The sequence below is a fragment of the Stegostoma tigrinum genome, chromosome 38 (assembly GCF_030684315.1).
Source record: "Stegostoma tigrinum isolate sSteTig4 chromosome 38, sSteTig4.hap1, whole genome shotgun sequence".
NCBI classification, from domain to species: Eukaryota; Metazoa; Chordata; class Chondrichthyes; order Orectolobiformes; family Stegostomatidae; genus Stegostoma; species Stegostoma tigrinum.
In genome coordinates, this window is record NC_081391.1 from 6,945,129 (window position 1) to 6,966,271 (window position 21,143).

The following is a 21,143-nucleotide window of genomic DNA, read 5'->3' on the forward strand; positions in this document are numbered from 1 at the left end:
AACCAGAAGGGTACTCAGTACTCCAAATGTGGCCTTAGCGATGTCTAGTACAGCCGTAACAAGACATCCTGTACTCAATACCCTGACTGATGTAGGCAAGCACGCCAAACGCCTGTTTCACCACCCTGTCTATGTGTGATTTCACTTTCAAGGGACTTCGTACCTGCAGCCCAGGTCTCTGAGGAAACCAAAGGAAATTGTTGTTCTTTTCAATCATTTAATTAGTAATGCAACAAGAAAACAAAACCAGAGAGTCTTCCGAAACAAAATATTATGCAATGAACATGCAACATTCAACATCAAACAACATCCAATGTCAACAAAGGGTAACATATCCTTCCATCAAATGCCTTTGGAAGATTAACGGTCAAACAATGAAAGATTGTGAAAGGTGATACCCCTGTTAAAGTTCATCCAGGAAGGGTATGTTGATGAGTCTGCCACTGACTGCCATCGACTTAGTGCCTGAAGCAAATTTCTCGGCTGCCTGTAAACACAGAACTAGAAAGTTAGGGGTAGTTGAAAGTTAGAGCTGCAGATGCTGGAGAATCTGAGGTAACAAGGTCTAGAGCTGGATGAACACAGCAGGCCAAGCAGGATCAGAGGAGCAGGAAAGCTGACGTTTCGGACCTAGACCCTTCTTCAGAAATGGGCCATTTGTAAAGAAGGGTCTAGGCCCGAAACATCAGCTTTCCTGCTCCTCTGATCCTGCTTGGCCTGCTGTGTTCAAACAGCTCTACAACTAGAAAGTTAGGGTCTGGATTTGCAAAGCCTGACATCAGAGGTCTCCAGTTCAGGCAGCTGCAGATCAAGGAGAAACCTGCACTTCTTCAGCATCTCAGGGCACCTCGATTATTTCTGTAGCTAATAAAGTCTTTTCCTGAAGCATGGCCAATACTTATTTTCTCTGAAATTACAAGTTTGCGGAGGAAACTCCCACAAACAACACTGTGATAACAACCAAATAAATCATCAGTTTGTTGTGATGTTGATTGAGGGGTAAATGTTGGCCAGGACGATGGTGGCTGATGACCCATATTTCTTTCAAATGGCACCATGGGATCTTTTTTACTGGCACTGCAGTCAGATGATGCTTCAATTTAATGTTCCATTAAATGAATGGCATCTACTCACTGGAGCACAGAATAGAATCCTTCCAGTCCAGAAAGAGGCCATTTGGCCCATTGAGTCTGCACTTGCCCTCCAAAGAGCATCCCACCCCCACCTCGCCCTCGGCTGTATCCCCGCATTTCCCCTGGCTAACCGCCCCTAGCCTAAACATCCCTGGACACTATGGGGCAATTTGGCATTGCCACCTAACCTGCGCACCATTGGACTGTGGGAGGGAACCCAAGCAGACATGGGGAGAACAAGCAAACTCCACACAGACAGTCACCCACGTTTGGAATCTAATCCGGGTCCCGGCGCTGTGAGGCAGCAGTGCAAACCACTGAGCTACCCATTAATCTACATTAACGTTTGCATCATCTACATTTTGTAAACAGATCCCTGGGGAACAACGTGAACTCATAAATGTCTGGGTCACAGGCTGAGCATGAACACTGAGCGACAACTAGCATTGAGAGACCCACTTCAATGATGCAAACTCCATCTGAAGACTATGGTTGTGGAAGGTCCCTCTGACCTCTCCCTGAATTCTCTCACATGATGATGACTGCCATCTCTTTTTGCCCCGTGGTCCCTTTACCCTGAAGAACACTCAGAAGGCAATGCATTAATGTTCCTGTCTTGGTTTGTACTCACTTTTACCACATCCTTCTTACTAATCTCTTTGATCTGGTCGACAGCAGATACAGGTGAGATGTAGGTCCCAGTTGTGAGAATCTGCAGGCCCATCTCCTCCAGTAGGGTATCAAGTGTTTCCATTGCCATCAGATTGCACACTATCAACTGATTCCTGTACAATGGGGTTAGAAATGGAAACAAAATTAGTCAGGGCAAATGTTATTCCAGCATTTCCAGAAGCAGGGCTGATCACAGTATGTACTTCAATGACTTGGACGAGGGGATCGAAAGCAATATTTCCAAGTTTGCTGATGACACAAAGCTAGGTGGGACTGAGAGTTATGAGGAGGAAGCAAAGAGACCGCAGAGTGAAACTAAAACAGAAGTTGCTGACCGGTTTCTGATTTCCCAGGCATCAGGAAAATACTTTATTAGCTACCGAGGTACCCTGAGATGCTGAGGAAGTGCAGGTTTCTTTGGTTTTATTTTTGTTTAAACTTTGGGGAGATCTGGTCAAGCTGAGCAAGCACATGGCAGATGCAGTAGATCTTGGCTGAGTGTGAAGTTATACACTTTGGTGTGGAAATCAAACAAGCAGCGTATTAATTAAATGATGATCTATTGGGAGGTGTGGTTGTACAAAGGGACCTGGGTGTTCTTGTACACCAGGCATTGAAGGCGCAGCAAGCAATTAGGGAGGAAAATGGTAGATTGGCTTTCATTGCAGTGGGATTTGAATTGAGAGGTAGGGATATCTGACTGCAGTTATTCAGGGATTTGGTCAGGTTTCGGTGTCCCTACCTGAGAAAGGATACGATTCCCACAGAAGGAGCGCAGTGGACGTTCACTCGGGTGATATTGAGGATGTCCCATGTGAAGATTGGTTTGACGCAGCCACTGCTACCTAGAGGTCAGAAGGTTGGGGGGGTGGCGGTGTGATTGAAATATATAAAATTCTAACAGGGACTAGGCAGACTGGATACAGGGAGGAGGTTTCCTCTGATTGGGGGAGTTTAGAAACAGGAGACCCCCATGTCAGGACTGAGATCAGGAAACATTTCTTTACTCAGAAGGTGGTCAGCCTCACACAGGAGACCAGGTCACTGAGTATATTCAAGAAAGGTGCGAGTATGGGACGAGCTGCCAGAGGAAGTGGTGGAGGCTGGTACAATGACAATATCTGGATGGGGACATGAACAGGAAGAGTTTACAGGGATATGCTGACAAGTGGGACTAGGTCAGACTTGGATGTCTGGTCAGCCTGGACAATTTGGACTGAAGGGTCTGTTTCCATGCTCTACGACTCTAAGGAGGTCAAACATTTTCTGGATATTAAAGTTATCAAGAGATACAGGTGGGAAGTGGGAATATGGCGTTGAGGTGGAGGATCAGCCATGATCGTATTGAATGGGGGAACAGGCTCCAAGGGCTGAATGGCCTACTCCTGCTCCTAGTCTCGAGGCAAACATTCCCTTCGGTTTCTAACGGGTGTTGCAGATTGTGGGATTGAGCCCTGCTTCAGAGCAGAGATCAGACATGGAGATTTAGGCTGCCTCCTAGGGTAGACTCCCACACCCCCAACCCAGGATTGAGGGTGGCTTGCTTCCACTCCAACACAACGGGGTCTGAGATGTCAGCAAACTCTGCCCCCTGTTGGGCAGGTGGTATTTGAGGGGTTGGGTGGTTTAGAAGCACCCTGCAACAACCTCTCCACCCAATGAAATCTCTCCGTGCGGTTGGCATCTTTTCCATCTCATTTGATCATGGCCACGGGCTCTCATCAGTCAGTGGTGGATGTTTGACCTCTTCAGGGAAGATCTGAGGACAATCTCTGAAGTTTTGTTTTTATTCACTCATTGGTCATGGTCGTCGCTGGCTGGGCCCAGCATTTATTGCCCGTCCCTAGTTGCCCCATGAGAAGGTGGGGGTGAGCTGCCTTCTTGAACCATTACAGTCGACCTGCTGTGGGTGACCCACAATGTCCTTAGGGAGGGAATTCCAGGATTTTGACCCAGCAACACTGAAGGAATGGTGATGTATTTCCAAGTTGGAATTGTGAATGGCTTGGTGGGGAACTCGCAGGGGTGCTGTTCCCATGTATCTGCTGCTTTTGTCCCTATCGATGGAAGTGATGATGGGCTTGAAAGGTGCTGCCTGAGGATCTCTAGTGAGTTTCTGCGTTGCCCCTTGTAGATAGTACACACTGCTGCTACTGAGCATCGGTGGTGGAGGGAACAGAAGCTTGTGGATGTGGGGCCAAACAAATGGGCTGCTTTGTCCTGGATGGTGTCAAGTTCCTCGAGCTGGAGCTGCCCCATCCGGGCAAGTGGGGAGTATTCTATCACACTCCTGACTTGTGCCTTGTAGATGGTGGACAGGCTTTGGGGACTCAGGAGGTGAGTTACTCGCTGCAGTATTCCCAGCTTCTGGCCTGCTCTTGTAGCCAATCTGTTAATGTGGTGAGTCCAGTTGAGTTTCTGGTCAATGGTAATCCCCAGGATATTGGTAGCGAGGGATTCAGTGATGGTATCGCCAATGAATGACTGTTGTCTTCCTGACAGTCTCCTGCTGTGACTGAGTTCCCAGTCATGATGTTGCTTTGGTAAGTTTGGTGTTAGGCACATGATCAACATGTACCCCACCCCATGGACATGGTTTCCAGTGATTAGCACCAATGTCCTTTAGGGAAGGAAACTGCCATCCTTACCTGATCTGACCTACATGTGACTCCAGACCCACTGCAACGTGTTTTACTCTTACTGAGCAATTAGGGATGGGCAAGAAATGCTGCCTAAAAGCAACACCCTCATCTCGTTAACGAATAAAGAAGAAAAACCAGCAGCTTAGTGTCGGAGGAGGTTGGGGAGCAGAGTGTGAGCAAGATGGATTTAGAGAGGACACTGCTACAGGAAAACCTCTCCTCTCTGTAACTGGAGGCTAGTGATACTGCTCCAGAGCTCCACGGTCATTGAGAAATCAAATAGCCTCATTACATTATGACAGAGAGAGGTAGAATGGGGGCAGAGTGGTGAAGGGGATCCACTTTAAAAGACGAAGGGATCTTTGATGGCGCAGATTTTGAGGGCTGCAGTAAATGACAAAAAGGGATGTGTTGTCGGTGATTTCGCCTCTCATGTCTCTTGGGGACAGATGCGAGAGATTTGGGGAAACGGTAGTTTATGCTGTATGAGGTAAAGGTCGTTAGAAAGCTGACCTGAGTCAAGGCCTTGCCATGGAGAAAGAGAATAAATCTCCACCCCATTTGCCCAACCCCATTTCCTGAGACTCATGTTGAATTTGAACATTGCCTAGATATGTTCCTTGTGCTTTCAGAACACAGGTCTCTGCATAAGGATTTACCAATCCACAGAGAGACTACAACACCCCCATTCACCCTTTTGCTGAAGGGAGGTGAGGATTATGTTATCCGGGCTGTTGCAGGCAGGAAGGTGAAGTCAAGGCCACAGTTATATCTGCCATAGTCTCACTGAATGGGTTTTCAAGGGCCGAATGACCTAATCCTGCTGCTACATACTGGACCAAACTGGCTTTCTAGTCTCTAATACAAAACACACTCATTCAGGAACATCAAAAGCAACATCTTCTCTTCGCTCTGGAATCAGACACTGGATATGAGCTGCCCCCTACTTACTTTCCTCTCTCGATGTCTTCCTCACTTATCTTGCCATCAGCCACATGTTTGACGTGAGACACAGCAGCATGGATAACCTGCAACATCAAACTCATCGATCGGGTGAACAGGCACTTTTATTCAGCCACCCGTTAGATGCACTCAATCCCCAGCCGGCATATTAACTACAGGCATAAGAGGCGCACAGGACGGAAACAAATGCGAGCTGGGGTTCCTGGTCCTGAGGCAAGGACACTGCCACTGAGCCACAAGACCAGACCCAGCCCAACCCTGACGGCAATCAGCAGTCACTCAAACAAAGGTCTCAGCAAGGATCCACCGGGCAGTCATTGGGTCCACTCCCAATGAGAATTAGCTCAGATTTCTCGATTACTCAGGTGGTGACAATACCGCTACCATGCCTACCCATCCCGGCTGATAGCAGGATTCCCAGTCAGATGGGATTCCGAGCCACAAACTGCTGCTGGGCATCATTCCCCATGAACTGCACAATCTGTTAATAGGAGTCTCACCTGCATACTTAAGGTCTGCTTACGCTGACAATTACTCACATCTCCAGGTATTGCGAAGGTAGTACATGGCTATCTCTACTCCCTCCTGTTGGCGTATCCACAGCTCAGGGCTTTATCTTCCTGCAATTCTGATTTTTTTTGTTTGTGGAACGCTTTGCCAGCGGAGGTGGTAGAGGCAGGCATGATAGTGTCATTTAAGATGTACCTAGACAGATACACGAATGGGCAGGGAGCAGAGGGATATAGATCCTTGGAAAATAGGTGACAGGTTTAGATAGAGGGTCTGGATCAGCACAGGCTTGGAGGGCCGCAGGGCCTGTTCCTGTGCTGTAATTTTCTTTGTTCTTTTGTTCTAATTTTTATCTCCCACTTCTGCTGAATTTCTTCAGCATGGATTTCCTGAGCCCAAGCCGCCCAAAACAAGTGAAAGGTAAGTTCTGTGAGCAGCCTGCATTGTCAAACAAACTGAATTCAATTCAACATATATCAGGAGGAGGCCATTCAGCCCTACAAGTCTGTTCAGTAAGATCACAGTTGATCTGATGGTGACCTCACAATCCCACACGGGCTCAACCCAATGATTAACAAGAATCTATCTCTTTCTCTATGGTTGGGGGAGGGTGAAGAAGTTTTCTGTTATACATCTGGCACGCCTCGTCCCAGATACCTGGGCAGGTTTCTAATTGTTGATTGGAAAAATGTTCCTTGTGTTTAAAACTTACTTTCCAATGTATATTTGTGTTATCTGCAAATACAGTAATCATACCTCTGTCCCTTCATCTAGGCAGTGCAGAAAGAGGCTGTTTGGCCCATCAAGTCTGCACCGACCCTCTAAAGAAAATCCCATCTGCAGCCAGCCCCTACCCTATCCCTACATTTGCCACGGCTAACCCACCTAGCCTACACATCCCTGGACAGCATGGGTAATTTCTCATGGCCAATCCACCCTACCCTGCACGTCTTCGGACTGTGGGAAGGAACCGGAGCACCCGGAGGAAACCCACGCAGACACGGGGAGAATGTGCAACCTCCACACAGACAGCCACCCGAGGGTGGAATCGAACCCAGGACCCTGGCACTGTGAGGCTGCAGTGCTAACCACTGAGCCAACATGCCACCCAGTTCTAAACTGTTGATGTCCCAGCAATGATGCCTAATGCACACCATTTAATACACCTTATCAACCTGAGATAGACCCATCTGTAGTTAATCTCCATTTACTGTTAGGCCTGAACTTTTATTTTATGAAGTCACCTGATGAAGGGACCGTGTTCTGAAAGCTTGTGATTTCAAATAAACCTGTTGTACAATAACCTGGTGTGGTGTGACTTTTGACTATTTTCAAGAAGGAGGTAAATATAGCTTTTGTAGCTGAGAGGATCAAGGAATACGTGGGGAGGGGGTGATGAGGGCATTGAGCTCAATGATCAGCCATGACCATAGTGAACAGTACAGCTGGCTTGAGGGGCCGAATGGTCTATTCCTGCTTCTATACTCCTAACTTTCAGTTCAACCATAGAGAAAGCACACCATATTGCAGCAATGAGATTTCTTTCCCCTGTCATTGTACTATAGGCTCCTGCATACAGCATAAACTGGATTGGCACTTCCAAAGAGCATTTTGTACATGACCCTATGTTGTGGTGAGGACACAACAAGGTGGTTAAGTGAGAGGGATCTGGTAACATTGGAATGATCAACAAGGAGTGTAGTAGGGTTACGGCAGCATCCTAATGTTAGAGACGTGCTTTTAATCCCATTCAGAGCAGTGTACGTGGCTAACGTTATCAATTCCGCTTCGGATATCATCAGGCCTTCTCGATTTGTCTAAGAACGTGAGGTCTGTACTCACATCCGCTGCCGTCTCAGCCTGAGAGACGGTGTAGACCCCAAACAGCCCAGAGTCTTGGTAGCACACATTGAAGCCAGAGGCCTAGAGGTGAAGGCAAACAAATGAACAGAAAGAAACTCAAATTTATGTAGCATGTTTCACACTGCCACCAGAGGCCTCAAAGCACCTTACAGGTAACTATGATAACACGGTGTGGAGCTGGATGAACACAGCAGACCAAGCAGCATCTGAGGAGCACAAAAGCTGATGTTTCGGGCCTAGACCCTTCATCTTTTCTGATGAAGGGTCTAGGCCCAAAACGTCAGCTTTTGTGCTCCTAAGATGCTGCTTGGCCTGCTGTGTTCATCCAGCTCTACACTGTGTTATCTCCGGATCTCCAGCATCTGCAGTTCCCATTATCTCTGTTACAGCTAACTATGTGTTTTACTTTGGAAGTGTAGCTTTTTTAGAAATTCACTTAAGAGATGTGGGCATTGCTGGCTAACCAGCATTTTATTGCCTGTCCCTTGCTGCCCCTTGAACTGATTGGCTTGGTAGGCCGTTTCAGAGGCCAGCTGAGAGTCAACCACATGGGTGTGGGTCTGGACTCACATATAGGTCAGACTGGGTGTGGATGGCAGATTTCTCTCCCGTGAGGGACATTAAGGAGCCAGATGTGTTTTCTCAACCATCAGCATTGGTTTAAATTCTTAATTTCAGATTATTAAAAAATTGAATTCAAATTCCACCACCTGCTACGGTGGGATTCGAACTTGGGTCCCCAGAGCATTAGCTGAGTTCCTGGATTAAGAGTCTAGGCCTGGAGCCTGTGACTGTTGTTAAGTGGAAATATTTGTGCTCAGCAAAATCCCATAAACAGCAACCTTAAATATGTTTTAATCAACCTGTTTGGTGGTGCTATGACAGCACTGTGAATCTGGGCCTTCTAGTCCAGAGGTAAGACACTACCACTATGCCACATGACTCCCCCTAACAGCAAGGTTGTGATTAGTTATTTTTTGATTGAGGGCAAATACCAGTCAGGACAGTTGGAAAACTTGCCTGCTTCGCAAGATAGAATTTTACATTCAGGCGGACAGACCCTCCATGAAATGGATTTTCAACACAACACCAACAATGTAGCACTGCCTCAGCCCTACACTGCGTCATCAGCCTTAATAGTCGTGCCAGAGCACCAGTGTGGGACTTCAGCACAAACCTCCTGATTGAGAGGCGAGAGTGTGCTTTCCACTGAGTCGTTGCTGACCCTCTAGCGGAAAGAAACAGACAATTTTACAACATACAAAGTGGCCATTCAGCCCACCCTGTCCATGCCAGTTCCTTGGAAAGAATATCCAATTAGATTCATTCCTCTAGCTCTACACCATTGGTTTGGTCCCTAAGCTGAGAGTTGAGCTGTATGCACGGTGTGTCGTGAATGAGGAAGTGGTTTATCAAACCAGCTCTGAAGAGGCTGGTATCCTGTCACCCAGACTCCCTTTATTTATTCATGGAGAGCCCTTGACACTGGTCCAGCTCCCTCAGCGTCAACTCACTGTGAACAGAACCCCTGATACTCCTGTTTATATCTGTCAGCCAGAGCTCCCTGATTGGACCACATTAACAGCCCCAATCAGGGAACTCATATTCTGTGGGTCCACCTTGCTGACCACATTACAATCGCTACAGAGGCACATACATTTTAATGTTAAAACATAAGGCAACATAACCAACAAACACTCAGCAGATCAGACCTCATCTGCTGAGCAAGGGATAAAACCATTAGGGCCACATAGACTGGGCTTCTAAACCCCATGTCTACAGTCATGTAAAAGACGGTACTTGGGGCCCCCTCATGGTGCACAGGTAGCATCCCTACCTCTGGACAGGGAGGCCTGGCTTCAGGCCCCACCCACTCCACAGGTGTGTAAGAACATCATTAAACATTTCCAGTTAGAAAATCTGTTCTAACAAGAGCTTGCGAACAAAGCTGGGAGGAGTGATTGAATAAACGAGAGGGGCTGATGGAGCAAGCTCCCTTCCTGTCATTGTTCAATATTAAACAACACGGTATAGTTACTTTTAGTCGACCAGTTTCCATCTACCACAGTCATCGCCAGCCGTTTGGAACTGTTCCCACTCTGGTCAAGGTCAGACTGGTCAAGGTCAGATTGCACTAAGACAGACTGGTCAAGGTCGTACTGGTCAAAGTCCAGACTGGTCAAGTTCTCTGTGCAGCCGCCCTCACATCACTCTGTGATCAGGACAATCCCAGCTGCAACTGAAGTGCCATTCAAATGATGGCTCACACTGGCGAAGTGCACCTGCTAATTAAAGACCGCCTCCAATGCAACGGGGGGGGGGGGGCGCTTGAGTAACTGACAACACCTACACCCCGCACCCCACCACCCCCCCCCACCCGCCTGACCCGTGTAGTAACTCACAGTGAAGGGTTGGGCTGTACCCTTGCTGATGGCCCGGGTTAATGTGCTGGTCATGTCGCTTCCTCTCTTGACGTGGGCCCCCACTCCCAGCACCTGCTGCAGTGTGGCAAACGCCAGTGACTCAGGCGAGCTCAGAGCTTCACCTTTACAGACCACGGCCGCGTGCACCAGCGGCTCAAAGGTGCCCTCGCGGTGCTCACCTGGAAAAGGACGTGAAAGTAAATGCCTGGCATTGTTACTACTGACAGATCAAGCTGGGTCGGGCCCCCAACAGCACCCTCCCTACCCACTGAAAGGTGCAACGGCTGGGTGGGGGGAGGGAAGCGTTAATGAGCTTATATTCCTGTCCCTTGATGGAGGAAATGTTCCCACAAACTGGTTTTGTTGGCCAGCTATTCGACTGCAGGAGCCTCACTGCCAAGTCAAACCCGGCCCTGACTGAACCCGTCCTTGCAAACAGCACGGAGGCCAGTGGGTGGTGTACGTACAGTGGTGGGGTGGGGGGAGGGTGGGGGGCGGTGAGCGTGGGTGAATTTCTCTGCCCCCTTGCTCCCCGGGATTGACTGCCCCGACTGATAAGGCAGACAGAGGCTGCTGTCCATTACGTCTTCAGCCACACAGCAGGGAGAGGGATAAACCAGCAGGGACCAGGGCACGCCTCTAGCACCCCCCCCACCCCCCCCAACATCCCCTCCCCCCAACAGGGCAACGGAGGACGATGGTCAATACCTCCTGCAATCACAGTCGGCAGGGAGGGTTTTAGAGGGCTCCATGAGGGACGGGTATCGGAGGGCGGGGGGGGGGGGTAGGTTGGAGAGTGTGTTTAAAGAATGTGCAGTTACCTACGAAGGTAGCAGGGGGCGTGGGAGGGATGCTACTGCCTTCTGGATGGTGGGCCCCCACACCCCCCCCCCCCCCCCCCCCCCCCGCCTCCCGATGTACAAAAGGACACCCTGCAAAGATAGGAACTACCCCCCACTGCCTTTCCTGTCCAGCGCCCTGTATCCTGGCAAGGGCAGGGTGATACAGGAGTCACACAGCTCCCAAGTGACCCTTAATCATCAGGATACATACAGTATAATAATAAAATGTGAGGCTGGATGAACACAGCAGGCCAAGCAGCATCTCAGGAGCACAGGAGCTGACGTTTCGGGCCTAGACCCTTCATCAGAGAGGGGGATGGGGAGAGGGAACTGGAATAAATAGGGAGAGGGGGGGAGGCGGACTGAAGATGGAGAGAAAAGAAGATAGGTGGAGAGAGTATAGGTGGGGAGGTAGGGAGGGGATAGGTCAGTCCAGGGAAGACGGACAGGTCAAGGAGGTGGGATGAGGTTAGTAGGTAGATGGGGTTGCAGCTTGGGGTGGGAGGAAGGGATGGGTGAGAGGAGGAACAGGTTAGGGAGGCAGAGACAGGTTGGACTGGTTTTGGGATGCATTGGGTGGGGGGGAAGAGCTGGGCTGGTTGTGTGGTGCAGTGGGGGGAGGGGATGAACTGGGCTGGTTTAGGGATGCAGTTGGGGAAAGGGAGATTTTGAAACTAGTGAAGTCCACATTGATACCATTAGGCTGCAGGGTTCCCAGGCGGAATATGAGTTGCTGTTCCTGCAACCTTCGGGTGGCATCACTCTGGCACTGCAGGAGGCCCATGATGGACATGTCATCTAGAGAATGGGAGGGGGAGTGGAAATGGTTTGCGACTGGGAGGTGCAGTTGTTTGTTGCGAACTGAGCGGAGGTGTTCTGCAAAGCGGTCCCCAAGCCTCCGCTTGGTTTCCCCAATGTAGAGGAAGCCACACCGGGTACAATGGATGCAGTATACCACATTGGCAGATGTGCAGGTGAACCTCTGCTTAATGTGGAATGTCATCTTGGGGCCTGGGATAGGGGTGAGGGAGGAGGTGTGGGGACAAGTGTAGCACTTCCTGCGGTTGCATACAGTGTTCAGGGCGCTGGGTTCAATGACCCACTCACCCTCTGTAGTTATGGGAGTGAGTCACAGAGCTCTGCAGCACAGCAACAGACTCTTCGGTGCAACTCGTCCATGCCGACCAGATATCCTAAATAAATCTAGTCCCATTTGAAGGCATTTGGCCCATATCCCTGTAAACCCTTCCTATTCATATATCTTTCCAGAAGCCTCTTAAATGTAATTGTACCAGCTTTCCCCACTTCCTCTGGCAGCCTGTTCCACACACACATCACCATCTGCGTGAAAAAGCTGCCCCTTAGGTCCCTTTTATATCTTTTCCGTCTCACCATAAACCTATGCCGCTCTAGTTTTGGATCCCTTATATCCTGGGAGAAAGACCTTGGCTGTTCACACTATCCATGCTGCTCATGATTTTATAACATCACTCCTCATCTCTGACGCTCCGGGGAAAATAGCCCCAGCCCATTCAGCCTCTACCTGTAGCTCAAACCCTCCAAGCCCTGCAACATCCTCGTCATTCTTTCCTGGGTGGAGGAGAGATGCAGGGGGTAGGTATGTGGGCTCGGCACCTACACTATTTGACAGGCCTTCCCCTGCCCAGAAACCACATCCAGCCCAGGGCACCAAACAGCCGGCTGGCAGGGGTACCCCCTGGGGCTGTGGAGCAGGATGGAGAGAGGCATTCAGGAGCACATTGGCGTTTTGTAGAATCAGCAAGGACTGGCTGTTTCAGATGGCAGAAAGCCTGGTGACAATGACTGAAGTTGGTGGGTAAGATCACCAGAAACAACGCTGGGGGAGGGCTGCTGTGGAAAAACATGACAATGTTCACAGCAATTGCTGTCATTGCGAGACGTAAAGGTGCAGCCAACTGAAAACTCAAACTCTCAGAATCAACTTCAACATTTATATGGAAAGGGCAGGGGCAAATGTACAGGGCAGGGGCTAATGTACAGGGCAGGGGCAAATGGACAGGGCAGGGACTAATGGACAGGGCAGGGGCGAATGGTCAGGGCAGGGGCGAATGGTCAGGGCAGGGGCTAATGGACAGGGCAAGGGCTAATGAACAGGGCAAGGGCTAATGAACAGGGCAGGGACGAATGAACAGGGCAGGGACTAATGGACAGGGCAGGGACTAATGGGCAGGGCAGGGACTAATGGACAGGGCAGGAGCTAATGGTCAGGGCAGGGGCTAATGTACAGGGCAGGGGCTAATGGACAGGGCAGGGGCTAATGGACAGGGCAGGGGCGAATGGTCAGGGCAGGGGCGAATGGTCAGGGCAGGGGCTAATGGACAGGGCAAGGGCTAATGAACAGGGCAGGGACTAATGGACAGGGCAGGGACTAATGGACGGGGCAGGGGCTAATGGACGGGGAAGGGACTAATGGACGGGGCAGGGACTAATGGTCAGGGCAGGGGCTAATGGTCAGGGTAGGGGCTAATGGACAGGGCAGGGGCTAATGCAAAGGGGAGGGACTAATGGACAGGGCAGGAACTAATGGTCAGGGCAGGGGCTAATGGAGGGAGCAGGGGCTAATGGACAGGGCAGGGGTTAATGCAAAGGGCAGGGGCTAATGCACAGGGCAGGGACTAATGGACGGGGCAGTGACGAATGGACGGGGCAGGGACTAATGGTCGGGGCAGGGGGTAATGCACAGGGCAGGGACTAATGGTCGGGGCAGGGGGTAATGCACAGGGCAGGGACTAATGGTCAGGGTAGGGGCTAATGGACGGGGCAGGGACTAATGGTCGGGGCAGGGGGTAATGGACAGGGCAGGGACTAATGGTCAGGGCAGGGACTAATGGTCAGGGCAGGAGCTAATGGACGGGGCAGGGACTAATGGACAGGGCAGGGGGTAATGGACAGGGCAGGGGGTAATGGACAGGGCAGCGGCTAATGGACAGGGCAGGGGGTAATGCACAGGGCAGGGGCTAATGGATGGGGCAGGGACTAATTTAGAGGGCAGGGGCTAATGTACAGGGCAGGGACTAATGGACATGGCAGGGATTGATGGTCAGGACAGGGGCTATTGAACAGGGCAGGGGCTATTGAACAGGGCAGAGACTATTGAACAAGGCAGAGACTAATGTACAGGGCAGGGACTAATGGACAGAGCAGTGACTAATGGTCAGGGCAGGGGCTAATGTACAGGGCAGGGGCTAATGTACAGGGCAGGGGCTATTGGACAGGGCAGGGATTGATGGTCAGGACAGGGGCTATTGAACAGGGCAGGGGCTATTGAACAGGGCAGAGACTATTGAACAAGGCAGAGACTAATGTACAGGGCAGGGACTAATGGTCAGGGCAGGGGCTAATGGTCAGGGCAGGGGCTAATGGTCAGGGCAGGGGCTAATGTACAGGGCAGGGACTAATGGTCAGGGCAGGGGCTAATGGTCAGGGCAGGGGCTAATGTACAGGGCAGGGACTAATGGTCAGGGCAGGGACTAATGGTCAGGGCAGGGGCTAATGGACAGGGCAGGGGCTAATGGATGGGGCAGGGGCTAATGGTCAGGGCAGGGGGTAATGGACAGGGCAGGGACTATTGGACGGGGCAGGGGTTGATGGACGGGGCAGTGACTAATGGTCAGGGCAGGGGGTAATGGTCAGGGCAGGGGGTAATGGTCAGGGCAGGGGCTAATGGTCAGGGCAGGGGGTAATGGTCAGGGCAGGGGGTAATGGTCAGGGCAGGGACTAATGAACAGGGCAGGGACTAATGAACGGGGCAGGGGGTAATGGTCAGGGCAGGGGGTAATGGTCGGGGCAGGGGGTAATGGTCAGGGCAGGGGCTAATGGTCAGGGCAGGGACTAATGAACAGGGCAGGGGGTAATGGTCAGGTCAGGGACTAATGAACGGGGCAGGGGGTAATGGTCAGGGCAGGGACTAATGAACGGGGCAGGGGGTAATGGTCGGGGCAGGGGGTAATGGTCGGGGCAGGGGGTAATGGTCGGGGCAGGGGGTAATGGACGGGGCAGGGGGTAATGGTCGGGGCAGGGGGTAATGGACAGGGCAGGGGGTAATGGTCAGGGCAGGGGGTAATGGTCGGGGCAGGGGGTAATGGTCGGGGCAGGGGGTAATGGTCAGGGCAGGGGCTATTGGACAGGGCAGGGGGTAATGGTCAGGGCAGGGGGTAATGGACAGGGCAGGGGGTAATGGTCAGGGCAGGGGGTAATGGTCAGGGCAGGGGGTAATGGACAGGGCAGGGGATAATGGTCAGGGCAGGGGGTAATGGACAGGGCAGGGGGTAATGGTCAGGGCAGGGGGTAATGGACAGGGCAGGAGGTAATGGACAGGGCAGGGGGTATTGGTCAGGGCAGGGGGTAATGGACAGGGCAGGGGGTAATGGTCGGGGCAGGGGGTAATGGTCGGGGCAGGGGGTAATGGTCAGGGCAGGGGGTAATGGTCGGGGCAGGGGGTAATGGACAGGGCAGGGGGTAATGGTCAGGGCAGGGGGTAATGGTCAGGGCAGGGGGTAATGGTCGGGACACGGTGTAATGGTCGGGGCAGGGGGTAATGGTCAGGGCAGGGGCTATTGGACAGGGCAGGGGGTAATGGTCAGGGCAGGGGGTAATGTACAGGGCAGGGGGTAATGGTCAGGGCAGGGGGTAATGGACAGGGCAGGGGATAATGGTCAGGGCAGGGGGTAATGGACAGGGCAGGGGGTAATGGTCAGGGCAGGGGGTAATGGACAGGGCAGGGGGTAATGGACAGGGCAGGGGGTATTGGTCAGGGATGGGGGTAATGGTCAGGGATGGGGGTAATGGTCAGGGCAGGGGGTAATGGTCAGGGCAGGGGGTAATGGTCGGGGCAGGGGGTAATGGTCAGGGCAGGGGGTAATGGTCGGGGCAGGGGGTAATGGTCAGGGCAGGGGGTAATGGTTGGGGCAGGGGCTAATGGTCAGGGCAGGGGGTAATGGACGGGGCAGGGGGTAATGGTCAGGGCAGGGACTAATGTACACGGCAGGGACTAATGGACGGGGCAGTGACGAATGGACGGGGCAGGGACTAATGGACGGGGCAGGGACTAATGGTCGGGGCAGGGGGTAATGCACAGGGCAGGGACTAATGGTCAGGGTAGGGGCTAATGGACGGGGCAGGGACTAATGGTCGGGGCAGGGGGTAATGGACAGGGCAGGGACTAATGGTCAGGGCAGGGACTAATGGTCAGGGCAGGAGCTAATGGACGGGGCAGGGACTAATGGACAGGGCAGGGGGTAATGGACAGGGCAGCGGCTAATGGACAGGGCAGGGGGTAATGCACAGGGCAGGGACTAATGGTCAGGGTAGGGGCTAATGGACGGGGCAGGGACTAATGGACAGGGCAGGGACTAATGGACAGGGCAGGGGGTAATGGACAGGGCAGCGGCTAATGGACAGGGCAGGGGGTAATGGACAGGGCAGGGGCTAATGGATGGGGCAGGGACTAATTTAGAGGGCAGGGGCTAATGTACAGGGCAGGGACTAATGGACATGGCAGGGATTGATGGTCAGGACAGGGGCTATTGAACAGGGCAGGGGCTATTGAACAGGGCAGAGACTATTGAACAAGGCAGAGACTAATGTACAGGGCAGGGACTAATGGACAGAGCAGTGACTAATGGTCAGGGCAGGGGCTAATGTACAGGGCAGGGGCTAATGTACAGGGCAGGGGCTATTGGACAGGGCAGGGGCTATTGGACAGGGCAGGGATTGATGGTCAGGACAGGGGCTATTGAACAGGGCAGGGGCTATTGAACAGGGCAGAGACTATTGAACAAGGCAGAGACTAATGTACAGGGCAGGGACTAATGGTCAGGGCAGGGACTAATGGTCAGGGCAGGGGCTAATGGTCAGGGCAGGGGCTAATGGTCAGGGCAGGGGCTAATGGTCAGGGCAGGGGCTAATGTACAGGGCAGGGACTAATGGTCAGGGCAGGGGCTAATGGTCAGGGCAGGGGCTAATGTACAGGGCAGGGAGTAATGGTCAGGGCAGGGGCTAATGGACAGGGCAGGGGCTAATGGATGGGGCAGGGGCTAATGGTCAGGGCAGGGGGTAATGGACAGGGAAGGGACTATTGGACGGGGCAGGGGCTGATGGACGGAGCAGTGACTAATGGTCAGGGCAGGGGGTAATGGTCAGGGCAGGGGCTAATGGTCAGGGCAGGGGGTAATGGTCAGGGCAGGGGGTAATGGTCAGGGCAGGGACTAATGAACGGGGCAGGGGGTAATGGTCAGGGCAGGGGGTAATGGTCGGGGCAGGGGGTAATGGTCAGGGCAGGGGCTAATGGTCAGGGCAGGGACTAATGAACAGGGCAGGGGGTAATGGTCAGGTCAGGGACTAATGAACGGGGCAGGGGGTAATGGTCAGGGCAGGGACTAATGAACGGGGCAGGGGGTAATGGTCAGGGCAGGGACTAATGAACGGGGCAGGGGGTAATGGTCAGGGCAGGGACTAATGAACGGGGCAGGGGGTAATGGTCAGGGCAGGGACTAATGAACAGGGCAGGGACTAATGAACGGGGCAGGGGGTAATGGTCAGGGCAGGGACTAATGAACGGGGCAGGGGGTAATGGTCAGGGCAGGGGGTAATGGTCGGGGCAGGGGGTAATGGTCGGGGCAGGGGGTAATGGACAGGGCAGGGGTTAATGGTCGGGGCAGGGGGTAATGGTCAGGGCAGGGGGTAATGGTCGGGACAGGGGGTAATGGTCAGGGCAGGGGGTAATGGTCGGGGCAGGGGGTAATGGTCGGGGCAGGGGGTAATGGTCAGGGCAGGGGGTAATGGTCGGGGCAGGGGGTAATGGTCGGGGCAGGGGGTAATGGACGGGGCAGGGGTTAATGGTCAGGGCAGGGGGTAATGGTCAGGGCAGGGGGTAATGGTCGGGGCAGGGGGTAATGGTCAGGGCAGGGGGTAATGGTCGGGGCAGGGGGTAATGGTCGGGGCAGGGGGTAATGGACAGGGCAGGGGGTAATGGTCAGGGCAGGGGGTAATGGTCGGGGCAGGGGGTAATGGTCAGGGCAGGGGGTAATGGTCGGGGCAGGGGGTAATGGACAGGGCAGGGGGTAATGGTCAGTGCAGGGGGTAATGGTCAGGGCAGGGGGTAATGGTCGGGGCAGGGTGTAATGGTCGGGGCAGGGGGTAATGGACAGGGCAGGGGGTAATGGTCAGGGCAGGGGGTAATGGTCGGGGCAGGGGGTAATGGTCGGGGCAGGGGGTAATGGTCAGGGCAGGGGCTATTGGACAGGGCAGGGGGTAATGGTCAGGGCAGGGGGTAATGGACAGGGCAGGGGGTAATGGACAGGGCAGGGGGTAATGGACAGGGCAGGGGATAATGGTCAGGGCAGGGGGTAATGGACAGGGCAGGGGGTAATGGTCAGGGCAGGGGGTAATGGACAGGGCAGGGGGTAATGGACAGGGCAGGGGGTATTGGTCAGGGATGGGGGTAATGGTCAGGGATGGGGGTAATGGTCAGGGATGGGGGTAATGGTCAGGGCAGGGGGTAATGGTCAGGGCAGGGGGTAATGGTCGGGGCAGGGGGTAATGGTCAGGGCAGGGGGTAATGGTCGGGGCAGGGGGTAATGGTCAGGGCAGGGGGTAATGGTCGGGGCAGGGGCTAATGGTCGGGGCAGGGGGTAATGGTCGGGGCAGGGGGTAATGGTCGGGGCAGGGGCTAATGGTCAGGGCAGGGGCTAATGGACGGGGCAGGGGGTAATGGTCGGGGCAGGGGGTAATGGTCAGGGCAGGGGGTAATGGACGGGGCAGGGGGTAATGGTCAGGGCAGGGGTAATGGTCAGGGCAGGGGGTAATGGTCAGGGCAGGGGGTAATGGACGGGGCAGGGGGTAATGGTCAGGGCAGGGGGTAATGGACAGGGCAGTGGGTAATGGACGGGGCAGGGGGTAATGGTCGGGGCAGGGGGTAATGGTCGGGGCAGGGGGTAATGGTCAGGGCAGGGGTAATGGTCAGGGCAGGGGGTAATGGTCAGGGCAGGGGGTAATGGACGTGGCAGGGGGTAATGGACAGGGCAGGGGGTAATGGACGGGGCAGGGGGTAATGGACGGGGCAGGGGGTAATGGACGGGGCAGGGGGTAATGGTCGGGGCAGGGGGTAATGGTCGGGGCAGGGGGTAATGGTCAGGGCAGGGGGTAATGGACAGGGCAGGGGGTAATGGACAGGGCAGGGGGTAATGGTCGGGGCAGGGGGTAATGGTCACGGCAGGGGCTAATGGTCAGGGCAGGGGGTAATGGTCGGGGCAGGGGGTAATGGACGGGGCAGGGGGTAATGGACGGGGCAGGGGGTAATGGACGGGGCAGGGGGTAATGGACAGGGCAGGGGCTAATGGTCAGGGCAGGGGGTAATGGACGGGGCAGGGGGTAATGGACGGGGCAGGGGGTAATGGACAGGGCAGGGGGTAATGGTCAGGGCAGGGGGTAATGGTCAGGGCAGGGGGTAATGGTCAGGGCAGGGGGTAATGGACGGGGCAGGGGGTAATGGTCGGGGCAGGGGGTAATGGACAGGGCAGTGGGTAATGGACGGGGCAGGGGGTAATGGTCGGGGCAGGGGGTAATGGTCGGGGCAGGGGGTAATGGTCAGGGCAGGGGTAATGGTCAGGGCAGGGGGTAATGGTCAGGGCAGGGGGTAATGGACGTGGCAGGGGGTAATGGACAGGGCAGGGGGTAATGGACGGGGCAGGGGGTAATGGACGGGGCAGGGGGTAATGGTCGGGGCAGGGGGTAATGGTCAGGGCAGGGGGTAATGGACAGGGCAGGGGGTAATGGACAGGGCAGGGGGTAATGGTCGGGGCAGCGGGGAATGGTCACGGCAGGGGCTAATGGTCAGGGCAGGGGGTAATGGTCGGGGCAGGGGGTAATGGACGGGGCAGGGGGTAATGGACGGGGCAGGGGGTAATGGACGGGGCAGGGGGTAATGGACAGGGCAGGGGCTAATGGTCAGGGCAGGGGGTAATGGACGGGGCAGGAGGTAATGGACAGCTATCCCAAAGAGGTAGAACGGGTGTCTGGGCCCGAATGTGTCAATGATGAGGCTCACAGCTTGTTTCAGGAGGTTGACCTCGAGATTCATGTAAAGCAATGGATGGGTGAAAGGAGAGAATTCAAGAAATTAGAATTTGGCCTCAGAACGATCGGCACCAACAACGGCGAAATGAAGATGGGGAATATGCATGACGCTGAATTGTGAAGGTGGTTAGGTTCTGGGGCTGGATAGGATTGATGATACAGAGGAGTGAGGATCCAAAGGGATTTAAAATCCACGGATAAGAGGATGTCGCGGCACCGAGAGTGAGTGTAGGCCAGTGAGTACAGCAGGAGATAGGCAAACTGGACCGAATTGGTATGGGTTAGGGCAGACCTTTGTCCAAGATGATGTTTATAAAGGATGTAAACTGGACAGCATCAGGATAGCCTGGTTTTATGGTAAAGGAGGGTGGGTCTGGGCGTCGGCAGCTGACAGCCTAAGCCCGCAGTATTGGTTCATCATCAAATTAGTAATTTCTAACTACCTTAAAAGCATGAGGAGCAGGGCTTTGGAAAACAAGAGGGGCCTCGAGTGCACAAAACCTTTGGGGAGGTCTATCAGAGGCTGGGACCAGGGCTCATGGAGGTGAATCCTTCATCAATGAGCAGGAAATGAACTAAAGCCAGTTCTCGGCCCATCCATTCCAGCTCAGTGCTTACCTCCACCATACAGGGCATGGGGCCCAGCTTGACCATATCCAGTCCTCTTCCCAAATAGTTCCTCGGCTGCCTTTGTCAGCTGGCTGATAGTCATCCCTGAAGGAACAGATAAAAGAACACTCGTCAAGAAGAGTTGGGGGAATCAGGTAAAAAATCAGTGTGGGACTATACCGTGGGACAAACAAACTCCTCAGGGTGGAGCTCAAGCTGAAAGTGAGTGAGCAAGGTCTCAGACCTGCCCCTTTAGGTTGTCTCATCAAACACCCCCAGCCCATTCAGGTCAGAAAGACCCCACTTCCTCCATTTTGAAACTGACTGCATTTATCAGCAGACAGTCCTCAATCTTACTCTCCAACCTCT

General features: G+C 53.5%; 1 protein-coding gene across 2 annotated transcripts in view; it reads right to left on the bottom strand.

The window, feature by feature from the left end:
* Positions 1-235: 235 nt before the first annotated feature.
* The window catches only part of LOC125447001 (cytochrome b-c1 complex subunit 2, mitochondrial-like), a 43,105-nt gene continuing 22,197 nt past the window's right edge, over positions 236-21,143 (bottom strand). For both annotated transcript variants that reach the window (XM_059640644.1, XM_059640645.1), the window contains 6 exons: positions 20,784-20,879; positions 10,186-10,385; positions 7,763-7,843; positions 5,399-5,475; positions 1,765-1,918; positions 236-487 (listed from right to left, as the gene is read on the bottom strand). In XM_059640644.1, the coding sequence (XP_059496627.1) occupies positions 404-487; positions 1,765-1,918; positions 5,399-5,475; positions 7,763-7,843; positions 10,186-10,385; positions 20,784-20,879 (692 nt within the window). In that variant the 3' untranslated portion in view covers positions 236-403. The remainder of the gene's footprint in view (positions 488-1,764; positions 1,919-5,398; positions 5,476-7,762; positions 7,844-10,185; positions 10,386-20,783; positions 20,880-21,143) is intronic.